Genomic DNA, 13,271 nt, shown 5'->3' on the forward strand with positions numbered 1-13,271 from the left:
TTAGAGAAGTGACTTCTTTGGATTATTAATCATTTACAACTCCAAGAATGACAGTAACACATTAAGTGTGTTTATTTTCCCTGGCCATACTTTAAAAAATAACCATTTACTTTCCTTTCTAATTGGATGTGGTGATTAAATCACCTTGGACACTGCAGTTTTCTTTTAGGAGATAATTTGCTTTTGTAACTAATTAATGGGGATTATAAATCTCATTCTACCTTTGGGTAAAGGGGGAAAAGATGCTTCTTTACTTGATTCTTTCAGACAAAGCAAAATTCTATTGATAAAAATCAGTTCCTTTTCAGTGGGCTGTACTCAGAAAGGAAAGGGCCCTATAGTTGAGCTCAACATAGTTGGTGAGCATTTCTCAAGGTAATCAAGCTTTCATCTAGTTCCAGAAAATGTTTTAGATGATCCTCATGATTAATTCACTGAGAAGCAAAAAAAGTAATACCTTAAGCAAGAAGTTAGAAAAAAACTGGACTGAAAAATACACTGTGTGGAGCAGAAACAGATGGAACTAAAGGAATGGCTACAGGACAGGCACAGCTAGCCTCTCAGGATTCACCTCCTGTCACCCGATGGCCTAGCAATCAGGACAGCAGAAACCCCCTCCCCGAAGTCCCTGCTCTCCCCACCCAAGACCCCTGATGAGAGGCCCTGGCTCTACCAGCTCCTAAGGGAAAGGCACTCTACTTTGCATGCTCACAGAAGAGTTCCAAATCAACTTTTTAGATGTTTCTCCTCTCACTAGTTATTGTTGTATGTGTCAAAATCTGTCTTCTTTGTGAACCAAACACACAGGAGTGAAGAGACAGTCACCCCTCCCTATCGTCCCCTGCCTATCTCCAATGCTTTGATAAGGCTGTAGTGATGGTCAGAAGCCATTCATATCCATGGATCCTTCAAAGGACAGCAGTGAGCCACATGACCACTGGAGCATTCTGTTTTGTTTTTTTTTTTTTTAAAAAAAAAAACTTTCAGAAGAGATTATTCTTATAGCTTTTCTCCCTGAAGAGTTGGGGAAAGAGTAACAATACTCAATTTTCTAATCTATACTAATGAATGAGTAGACACATAAACAGAAGAGAAAACATTCAGCAAATGAATATGCTTTGTACCACTATATAAGTCCTTACTGAAGAAAGATGAACCAATCAATAGCAGAGACAAACATCTGGACAGGTGCACAAAGTGAGAGATTTTGAAATGCTTGGTTGTAAATGGGTTGTCTGTATCAAAGATAGGGCCCCAGGGATAAGTGGGTGATAGTGATGAGAGAGAGAGAGAGAGAGAGAGAGAGAGAGAGAGAGAGAGAGAGAGAGAGAGAATGAGTGTGTGTATTTGGGTTTTTCGTTTGATTAGCTAGTTGGTTTGGTTTCAGCCTGCTTGTTTTCTAAAGCAAAGGAGAGTGTGAAGTTGGGTGGGAGAGTAGTAAAGTACAGAGGACTTGAGAAAGCATGATCAGAAGATTATCTTGTATGAAAATATTTTTTCAATAAAAAAAAAGTAAAAATCGATCTATTTCAAATATAATTAAACATGCTGAGCTTTTACAAAGCATGCCTTGGAATTATCATTGTGTAAATCAGATAGTCTTTATTAAAAGCATTAACAAAATCCTAGTGTATACTCCATCTTTCACAACAGAACAGAGTAATAAAACAGGTGGCAAGCAATTAGAGAGGTCAGTAAAAATGATTAAGATGGGCAGCAGTCTCCATCACAGAATGGAGAAAGCATTCTAATTAACATGTTTATTGGTTTCTATTAACTTGCTGAGTATTCCTGAAATCTATAATTGATAAACAATCACACCTAGACATTCCATTGCACTTAGGCCTAGAAGAGATAAAATAGAAACTTTCATGAGAAAAATAAGAATTGAGAAATGGACGTCTTCACTGACACTGTTATTAGATATTAACCAAAATAATTACCCTACAAATATGAACAAGTTCCTTACCTACAGCTCAATGTGAACATCTTACACTGTGGGTCTTGAGTTTTTACCATCAGACCACATGTTTTCCTTTATGGCTGTTTTAATCATTCAGCGTCAGATAAAAAAAAATGTGAACTCCTAAACAGCTTGTATTGCCTTTCTCTTTTCCCAGAGTGCATTAAAAAAAAAAAAAAAAACATGATAGAATCAAGTCAGCCATAAGCTTGTTTTTAAAAATGCAAGCCTCAAAGCCAACCCTCTGTCCTGCCCCTCTGACAGAGCATCCTCAGCTCTGGTTCCTCACTTCTGTTCCCTTCCTGCCTCTTAACTGGGCCCTGACCCAGTGTACTTTCAGTCTAGAATACCGAATACCCCATGGCAAAGTCAAGGGCTCAAGTCAAGTAAGCTAAACAGCACTTAGCTCTAAGCTATGGTGATGACTATGAATGTTAACTGTCTAGCTCTCTGCCTGCTCCGCTGGCTCTGTGGCCCCACTTTCTGTAAGGAGGCCTGTTGTTACCTTAACTGCAGCAAGTTATTATGTGCCCTTTACATTCTGTGTACTAACATGTAAATGTGCAACACACAAAAAGCTAACTAATACGCATCTTGGAGTATTATTATGGGACACATGTGATGGTGCATGCCTGTAAACATAGCATTCTGAAGGCTGAGACAGAAGCACCATGATTTCAAGTACAGTCAACACTCTACACTGATATTGTCTCAAACACAAGAACCAGACTGTGGCCAGAGGGTTGGGATTAGAGATCAGTATAAGGAAGAAAGTATGTCCCAACCAGCGGGAAAGCACAAGCAGTCTACTCAGTGGTAAGAGCTCAGGAGTGGACAGTCTCAAGTTGTAACAAACATGGACTTAAAAAATAATGTCAACATTGAAATGAAAATACAATAATAACTCAAACCATCACTTACTCTTGCTTCATTCTGGTGAAGTTTTTCCTCCATACTTAAAGCTGTAGGGGAGTCCAAGAGGGCAATCTACAATTTAAATCACAAAGACATCAGCAGTTAATAGACAAAAATGATGCACATCAAGGATTTCCCCAAATTACCAAAGAGCTCCACAAAAATATTAAAATGATTATAAAAGGTAATTTCTCACATAGCCCCCAAAGTATTGTTTATCACTAAGTCTCTAATCCATGGAAGACAGATGCTATAATTCCAAAACCATGACATTACAGTCTGGAACCTACATATGAAATACAAATGTCATAACAGCCACATTTCACTAAAGTCAGACATATCTTAACCCCTACAGTTTTAAGAATGCCTTGCTCTGATGTACACAAAGAACAAAGTTCAAAAAGTAAGACACCCAAGTCTTGCTTCACAGTTCGTCCACACTGAAGGACACAAACAAACTTCACTTGTCTCCCTGCGCATGGCATCCAGGATATGGCCTGGCTACGCTACAATCTATGTTCACTTCTTTACCCCTGCTGCAGAAGGGTAAACTCTGAAGTGATAAACACCAAAATCTGGGGGGAACCTAGAACCAGTGGACAGCCTAGGGCTCACATGCATGTCTAATAACTAAGGCTGGGCCTGAGGGTCAGAAGCCCAGGTGCCCTATCCTGTTTGCTGCCAGAGATATCACAGGAGCTAACAGAAAGAGTCCAGCACCCAGGCAAGAATTTAATAGAACCATGTTTATGTTGGGTAATTGCCAGGTCCTGCCCCAGCCTTTTAGGGTTTGGAGCTGAGATGTAACACAGAGTTACAAAAGTCTGATGATCTCCTGCCTTGTAACTGTCTCTAACTCTACTGGGGGCTAAAAGCTGGTGGCTTCTGGAAACTCAACACTTTCTTGATTATTCTGTGGCTGAAAACTGCTGGCTTCTTTTCTCTTTAACTCTCTATGCTTAAATAAGCGCTGGGGAAACTGAGCTCTGTGTTAGTGTTCTGCATCTACATAAACTCTAAAGACTTAACTCTATTACTCTCCCATGCATTAATAAGCACTGAGAACTTAACTCTTTAACTCATTATTTGTGCTAAATGAGTGCTAATTTCTAGTGAATTAACACATGCTATTTAGCAGTGGGGAATTAAGTAAAAGCATTTATTGTTAGAGCTCCCATCTCTGTCAGTCAGCCAGGAGCCCCTCACTGGCCAGGGAGAGGCTTGGAGCTTGGTAACTCTTTTTGAACCAGAGAGAAAAGAAGGAAAGGAAAGAAGTCCCTCACACAGGCTGAAGCAAAAAATGGCTACAGCACTTTTCTTTATTGCTTTTAGCCTTTTTACAGCCTTTAGACAAGTAGTTCTCTATGTAAGAATTACCTCATAGATAAAATGGTACATACAAGGGCAGTTACAAAAAAGCATCAATAACAAGTTCAAAGCAATATTTCACCCTTGTAAGCTCATTATAAGTTCAAAGCAACAGTTTTTACATGGTCTTGACTTACCACAATGCACACCTGTGACTTCATCCTTGGACCTGAATGTTTTTCCCTGAACACAAATTTGTCCCGAGCCTATATCTCTTTTTAGTGTAATTATGAAAGCTCATTGTATTTCTTATTATGCAGCCTTTACTTACTATTTATGAGGAGTGGGCACATTATATTCTTGATTCTCACTTTATTATATCTTTATAGCAAAACAACTAAAACAACCTTAATGCCTTTTTTCCTAAAATTATCTGAATCAAATCAGGAATTCTATAAAATCATTAATTCACCTAAACAACATTAATTCATGAAAGTTCATCTTTATGCTGATCTGCAGGAAATCTTCTCAATAGGGTGGACTAATGCCCACAAATTCTTAGGCTATATAACAGTGACAGGAAAGGCATATCAGCTGCAAGAAGCAATCATAAGATGAAGTCTCTTGAGATCTTGCCTTCCACAGATAATCCATCATAAACCATGCAAGATAGTGGCCACCTCTAAGAAGGCCACCTGCTAGCCTTAGTCTTTCCTAAATGGCTCCTCACAGATTACTGTAAGTAAAAATGGTATAAGTCAATTATCCTGACTATTGGCTATTTTAAGATAATATATTAAGAATATTTAGGGCTGGTGAGAGGGCTCAACAGTTAAAAGCACTGACTGCTCTTCCAAAGGTCCTGAGTTCAAGTCCCAGCAACCACATGGTCGCTCACAACCATCCATATGAGATCTGACACCCTCTTCTGATATGGCTAAAGACAACTTCAGTGTACTTACATATGATAATAAATAAATCTTTGGGGCCAGAGCGAGCAGGACCAGAGCAAGCAAGGCCTGAACAAGTGGGGCCTGAGTTCAATTCCCAGCAACCACATGATAGCTCACAATCATCTGTACAGCTACAGTGTACTCATATATATAAAATAAATAAGTAAATCTTAAACAACAAAAAAGAATATTTAGATAAAACCCTTCCATTTTCTTTTTGCTTTTTAGAGATTTTATTTCCATTGCTTGGTATTCACTGCATGAGTAAGTTTTTGGTGCTTTCCTGACTGATGTAAACATAAGTTTTTCTAATCATTTGCTTTACCAACAATGTCATAACAGCTATCTCTGTACCAACTGCCTACAGTATACATGTCCATATCAACAGAATTCCCTGGAGGGGAACTCTTTGGTTATCATGTGACTCTTCCCTACAGTACCAGCATAATTTTCATTGCTATCTACCATTCTTAGGTCTTCTTCAGTTCAGCTAACCATTCAGTCTAACTGGATGCCTAGGGGCCACACTGGGACTGTGATGAACAGAGAGCAGAGCTACTCAGTGGGGACAAGTACAGACCTCAGAGGCAGCCGGGTGGTGGTGGAGCACACCTGTAATCCCAGCACTTGGGAGGCCGAAGCAAGCGGATTTCTGAGTTCAAGGCCAGCCTGGCCTACAGAGTGAGGTCTAGGACAGTTAGGGCTACACAGAGAAACCCTGTCTCGAAAAAACTAAATCCAAAAAACCAAAAAACAAACAAACAAAAAACAAAAAACAAAACAAACAAACAAAAAAAAAAAAGAACTCAGAGGCAAGATCCTGGTGGCAGTCTCCAGAGTGAGTATTCCTTCGGCACTCCACACACATGGGCATGTATGCAACCAACCTGAAACACACCTTCCATGCACACACCTTCCAGGGGCCTTTGAAGGGCATGCCCAGTTATAGGAGTGCCTTGCCTCAGGAGACCAAAAGGTATAGCTTCTGAACTGCCATCCTAACCTTATATATTATCCATCTTAACATGGATAAAATTCATCATGTTGAGGATTATTTTTATCATTATAAATGTTGCCTGGTTATACAGCTAGCATCTACTTTTATCCAGTTTACAGATATGAAAACTAAACTGAAGCCTGTCCCTTTGCCAAGATGCTGTATACTCAACAGTATTCATTGTATTGGGCATTTTCCACATGTTCTAGAAGCAATCTGAAACAATTTTTCTAAAACTTGTGCTGATACTGTTTCTTCTCTTTCCTGTTAAGTTGTGACGCTTTTATTTATTCCTTCTGCAGCAAGAAAGTCGTGCTATGTCACTTGAACTGCAGCGTCATTCTTAGTCTGAACCGTGTTGATTTCAACAAATGCCTGTGATCTTATGTGCACCTGCTTCATCCCCACTCAATTCTGCCAGCCTTGCAATCACGGAATGAGAGCATTCTCTGAGTCAAATGTATGTGGCTCTGCCTTTTCTATTTCCAAGTGTTTTGTGTTTTCCCTCTTGAAAGTTGATATTCTGACTGATTTTAACTGAGAACTGTACTCTACATCATGACAAAGCAATCTCTTCTTGAGCTGAATGCATTGCTCTTTCTGCGGCATTCTCCTTCCCTGAGTGTTAACTGATAGGCCTCTACCTATTCCTATAAGCACCACAACACTACCTGTACCTTACTCTGTGCCCTTGTCTCAAACACCTCTCTTAAAAGCCTCTACAAAGTTGTTCTACTATTCCGATCCTAACACTGGGCTTGACTATAAAGATGAGGAGTCCATTATGCCTCAGTCTTCTTAGCCCACGTTTTCTTTGCTGCTTAATTCCCATTGTTCATTTCATTTCTATTTTTATTAACTGACTTTTTTCAAATATACTTGTAAAAGATTGGGAATTGAAACAGTTTCTATAAAATTAAAAGTGAAAAGATTTGTAAATACAACAAAACACTTGATAAACAAATGTACTCAGAGGCCAACTTCATTAATCATGTGAGAAGTACAAAGTAAACCATTTTGTGACACACAGCCATCAAAATAGTTAATGACAATTGATAGCACAAAGGCTGGGCAAGCACCTGCAGAGACTGAGCCAGAACTGGTGCATGCTGGGGAGGAATGGGAATGGCACGACTACTTTAAAAGCTGGTAGTTCCTCCGGAAATTATGACTGTGATACGTATACTACCGTCACCAAATCTTCATGTGATATGTATACTACTTTCACCAGATCTTCTTAGGCATATGTGTCACAGAAATAATCTATATGTGCACTAGAAGTTATGTAAAATTTCACAACACAGTAACTCCCCCAAAGGCAAATCAAAAACTGATGGAAAGATGAACTAGGAAATGTTTGTGAGATAGAATAAGTAAGAGTAAGTGGGTCTTCACCTACAAGTAACGACATGGATGAACCTCATAAACATGATGTTAGATGAAAGACACTGGATCCAAAGAATATATACTTCAAGGTATCGTGTATATAAAGTACAAAGCAAGCCAGGCAGTGGTGGCCACACCTTTAATCCCAGCACTTGGGAGGCAGAGGCAGGTGGATTTCTGAGTTCGAGGCCAGCCTGGTCTACAAAGTGAGTTCCAGGACAGCCAAGGCTACACAGAGAAACCCTGTCTTGAAAAACCAAAAAAGAAAAAAAAAAACAAAACAAAACAAAAGCAGACAACTCCAGAGCTCTACCTCAAATGATGAGGAAGGTGGGTACCCTTGAGAGGACGGAAAGGTGGGTTCTGGCAAGAACACAAAGAGCAGCTCCTAAAATGATGATGAAACTCTGTTCTCAAAATGGATACAGGTAGATGAGAGACTTAAGCTTCTAAACTCCATGCAGATATATGTATATATATACATATATATATACACACACACATATATATACACACACACACACACACATATATATATACACACATATATATATACATACATACACACACATGGTGCAATTTCTCTGTACTTATGTAATACTTTGGTAAAATTTTTCTCTAAATATACATATATTTTGCATAATAAGAGAAGCAAACACACATCTGAATCTTTTTTTATCAAATTGTATTTTTAAAAGTTTGGCACATGATCTCTGCTATTGCAATATACAAAATCACTAAAAATAAGAAGTGATTTTTACTTAGCTTTCCTTAAATAACGATTCTAAAAATGATAGTTAAATTAACACTCTCAAAGAACTATAAGAGAATTTGAAGTAGAATATTCTAGAATTAGAGGAATATTCTCAGAAAGACTTACTCAAAATTATTTTGAGAGAAGTTGAATGGGTGGTGGTGGTGGTGGTGGTGGTGGTGGTGGTGGTGTGTGTGTGTGTGTGAGTGTATGTGCAGGTGCACACATGTGAAAAGTTGGAGGACAACTGTGAGTGTTGGTCCTCAAGAGTATCCCACTTTTGTTTGTTTGAAGTCTGTCTCTCACAGGCCCGGAAGTTTACAGTGTAAGTCAAGCGAGCTAGCCGCAAGCCCCCAGGTTCAGCTAGCTCCATCCACCATGTCACCATGGCTAGCATTACAGGCAGTCACCCCTGCCATGGCTTTACATAAGCAAGTACTTCACTAACCTGGCCATCTCTCCAGTTCCTTACTCAGAGATTTTTTTTTTTTAATAAATGAGTGCTTAAGAACACTTTTTTGAATAGTACTCCACTGTGTATGAAATTTTTAGACAAATGGATGGAGCTGGAGAACATCATACTAAGTGAGGTAACCCAGTCTCAAAAGATCAATCATGGTATGCACTCACTGATAAGCAGATATTAGCCTAGAAACTTGGATTACCCAAGTCATAATCCACATATCAAATGATGTCCAAGAAGAACGGAGGAGTAGCCTCTGGTTCTGGAAAGACTCAGTGCAGCAGTATAGGGCAATACCAGAACAGGGAAGTGGGAAGGGGGAAGGGGGATGGGGGAACAAGGAGAAGGAAGAGGGCTTATGGGACTTTCAGGGAGTGGGAAGCCAGGAAAGGGGAAATCATTTGAAATGTAAATAAAAATTATATCGAATAAAAAAAACATTATTTTATTTTGTTAATTATCACAAATTTAATTAAATAGCCTATGCTTGTAAAATCTCAAAGACTTAGAGTTTCAAAATATTCCTTATTTTAAATTAAACTCCCATGTTCACTATAATGTATATGTTAAATTTATCAAAATATATTCTAGATAGATTTTCCATCTTCACTTCTAATACAGTAATAAAATTATTCCCTTGGTTAAGCAATGGTATTAATTTGAAAAGAAATAAGAAGAATAAACAAAAACAAGTAAACAAAGCAAACACAAGAAAAGACTCCTAAGATGGCTCAGTGGGGGTGCTGGGTAGTTGTATGTCAACTTGACACAAGCTAAAGTTATCTCAAGAAAATACTTCCATAAGATCAGGCTGTAGGCAAGTCTGTAGGACATTTTCTTAGTGCGTGATTGATGGCGGAGGGACCAGCCCATTGTGAGTGGGGCCATCCGTGCATTGGTGGTCCTGGGTTCTCTAAGAAAACAGACTGAGCAAGCCATGAGAGGAAAGCCAGGGACCAGCACTCCTCTGTGGCCTGTGCATCAGCTCCTGCCTCTAAGCTCCTGCCTTGCTTGAGTTCCTGCTGTGGCTTTCTTCCATGTTGAACAGTAATGTGGAAATGTAAGCCAAATCAACCTTTGCTCTACAACCTGCCTTTGGTGATGGAGTTTCAGCAGAGCAATAATGACCCTAACAAAAACAGTGGATAGAGGCACTTGCCACCAAACCTGCCTACAAAACTCCCTCCTAGAAGTTCACATAACGGAAGAACAGAAACATTTTCAAAGCTGTCTTCTAACCCATGTGTGGCATGGCACATGCATACCTGTTCTCCCTCAATACTCTCTTCAAAGTTCAAGTAAAAGCAGCCACATGTAGTACTTCTCAAATACTTTCCTTCACATATTAATCATTTTAAAAGGCCTCCTTCAGACAATGTTTCCAAAACAGAGAAAGGATTCCAAAGCAGTATATAAATAGAAACAGTATTGTGGTTCCTGCTATCATATTCTGCTGACAACCCCCTTTCACACCGAAAGCCTGGCATCACAAATGGAAGTCTGTACAGACGCTTTCAGGTGCAGTGAGGAGGAGTCCTGTTTGACGGTTGCCCGTCATCTTATGGGAAAGGACTACCAGGCTGACTTCTGTATCAGGGCACAGAAAACCAAGGTTTCATCTTGACAATATTTCCACAGTGCAAACCCTTTATGGGCTATCAAGAGTGGGAAGGACTGTTTGGTCTTATGAGGAAAGCACTTCTCACTTACAGAAAAGGAATAATTTAACAATAGACTCAAGATGTCCACACATAAGAATACAGGATGATATAAATATATCTTCATTGTATTTCTAACAGCAAGAGCTAAAAACACTATCTCTGATTTTCCTTCAAGGGAGGCCGTTCTTCCCAGCAGTACCTAAGCCACCAGAAACTTAGCTCACTCCAGTCCTCATGGAGAATAACCCTACATGAATATGCCCAGACTGTGAGAAACAAAAGGACACAGCTTCTTCTCTAGAATTCAAAAGATCCTGAAGTGGGGCCGCTTCAGCAATCACTCGAGGCTCCGTAACACAGCACCATAGCCAGGCCACAAACATAATATCACAGACATTACTGAGTCACTATAGCCACAGGCTAAAGTGACACCAAGACTCAGAAAAGATTTCAAATACAATCCCTCTTGCTAAATTACATTTATAGTCATAAAATGCATGGGTAGAATTTTAAAATGATTTTAAGCATCTGAATTTGTTTTTACTAATGGAGATTGTGCCACTAATCCTATCACATACTAAATTTCCATCCATAATTGATAACTATTAGATATTTAATCGTTTAAGGCTTAGTGGATGAAATCTTACATCCAGCATGCATAAGAAATGCAAAGGGTGATAGGAAGCTGATATAGAGACTGGCTAACTCATCTTAAGCTTTACTTAGTACTTATTTACTCAAATCAATACCACAGGATAATTGTCTCATTAAGATCTAGAAATAGATGCCATTACTCAAGGAAAATTATCTATAAATCTCAGAAAAACTCGACCTGATTCCCTTGAGCGAGCAGGGTTTTCAGCCTGGCTATTTCAGCGCGCAGCTCACGGATGAGTTTGACGTTGGCATCCTCATTAATGGTAGGCTTGTTGATGATGTTCTTGGCTCTATTTGCATAGCGAAGGGTACTTAGGGTTTCTCCATAATTGACATCAGCAGGTGAGATAGCTGTGAAGAATGAATATGAAAAATAATTCATCTAGCACTCCATGTTTCATTTAACACAAAGTTGGTTGGTAATTTAAAAGTCAGATCAACCCCAGGTCACAAGAAAGACTACATATTCATTGCTACAGTAATGAATATTTAAAAAAAATTATCTAAGCTTATGGGAAATAGTGTTCTCTATACCAAATTCAATGTCCTTTTGCTCTTCTCACATCTATGATCAGCCATTTGAACAACTTCAAGATAGGTTGTGAGCTATTCCACATAGGAGAGGGGTTTTCTCAACTGCTAACATGAAATTTCAGAACTGTACTTCTCTAGTGTGCAGGAATTAAAAATACTTTTACATTCCTGATAAAAACCAATCATTTGAAAAAGCTCAGAGCTCAGCAATAAAAGTCAACAGATTACTTAATTCCTTCCTTCTTCGAGCTTTGGTTAATTTTACACTGCAGCCCACTGCTACTTCGGCCTACCCTCTAAGGACCTGATGAATACAAGGTTGTGTTCCCTTGATGCCAACAGTCAGTGCAGGCCAAGGGCTATGAAGAGAGAAGAGAGAGAAGGGAAAAGGAGAGAGACAGGGAAGGAAAGCTGACAGGGAACAGAGCCTGAGTTCCCAGTATCTTGTACATTAAGCAAAGAGACGCTGAGCATGTCTGACTGCTACTATAGCCTCCATGTTGCCAAGCCTACACAGAACTACATATTCCAAACACAGGTATGTCACAGTGGGTGAGTTTCAAGACTGGAAGGAACATTTCTTTCTTTAAGATATAAAAGATGCTGCATCCCAGTGAGACACTTTCAACTTAAATATTTACACTTAATCCACAGGAACACTGATGCTCAGGAATATAATTTAAATCCTTACTGGCAATCATGATGGTTTTAGAGTTTCCTCCAAGGCTGTCTTTCAACAGCCAAGTCAAAACTGAATCCCTGTAAGGCACAAAAACTTGCTTCTTCTTCACAAGAGGGTTGGCTGCATCCTGAGATAAATCAGCTGCAGGGAAGAAGAAAACAGGAGATAACTCAGTAGTCTCTGCCTTCTCTAACTTAGCTCTAAAAGACATAAACATGCTGTCTAGGTTTGTAAGACAGACATCCAGGAAATGTGTTCTGTGCTAAAATAGTACCAAGGAAATGGAGGGCAGGCAGCAGCTACAAACCTACCTAAGGCAGAAATGACATTTCCCAGAGTCACGAGGGACTTGTTTATATTGCCCCCTTCCTTGAGTCTGACCCCAGTGGCACCAGTGGCATCTGCCCGCTCACTTCCAGCAAGATCGACGAGGTGGATCTTGCTCACAGTTTCACATGGCATTTCAGCGTCGAATTTTGCCTGTGGAGAGACATGCATGTAGCACAGAAGAGGACCCGTGCCCGTGCTCTTCTTGCCCAAGGCCCCATCACTTTCCACTCCCAGCAGAGATCTCTGAGGTAGACTTCTTTTGTTCATTTTATTTTACTGGCTAACATAGTGATTATGAGAACCTCCCAAAATAAACCAAATGGAACAGAACTCTATCACATGACTCTCACACTTTCTAAATAATCAGTCAGTTAGGCAAATCACTGTCACTCTTGACAACACCCCTCAGGATTGGAGACCAAAATAATATGGCACTATCCCCTAAGGGGAACTGGGAAAGAATAAATAAACAAGTGATTAGCTTTATTCTTCTGGAAGCTCCAGCATTTAGGGCACAAAGGCTTTTCACACATGATAACGATAACACTGTTATGTAGGACATCATGTAACACTATGTAATAAAACACAGCACATCTTTAAAGATGTGAAATACTAAAGTGTAAATTACCTTGCTTTTGAATCCTTCTAGAACTTTATATTTCCAAATA

General features: G+C 39.5%; 1 protein-coding gene across 6 annotated transcripts in view; it reads right to left on the reverse strand.

Annotated features, from left to right (window-relative positions):
* The window catches only part of Kif16b (kinesin family member 16B), a 289,898-nt gene that overhangs the window by 224,964 nt on the left and 51,663 nt on the right, over positions 1–13,271 (reverse strand). For all 6 annotated transcript variants that reach the window (XM_052183773.1, XM_052183772.1, XM_052183768.1 and 3 more), the window contains 4 exons: positions 12,585–12,753; positions 12,283–12,414; positions 11,233–11,408; positions 2,885–2,950 (listed from right to left, as the gene is read on the reverse strand). In XM_052183773.1, coding sequence (XP_052039733.1) covers positions 2,885–2,950; positions 11,233–11,408; positions 12,283–12,414; positions 12,585–12,753 — 543 coding nt within the window. The remainder of the gene's footprint in view (positions 1–2,884; positions 2,951–11,232; positions 11,409–12,282; positions 12,415–12,584; positions 12,754–13,271) is intronic.

This window comes from Apodemus sylvaticus, chromosome 5 (genome assembly GCF_947179515.1).
Source record: "Apodemus sylvaticus chromosome 5, mApoSyl1.1, whole genome shotgun sequence".
Lineage (NCBI taxonomy): Eukaryota > Metazoa > Chordata > Mammalia > Rodentia > Muridae > Apodemus > Apodemus sylvaticus.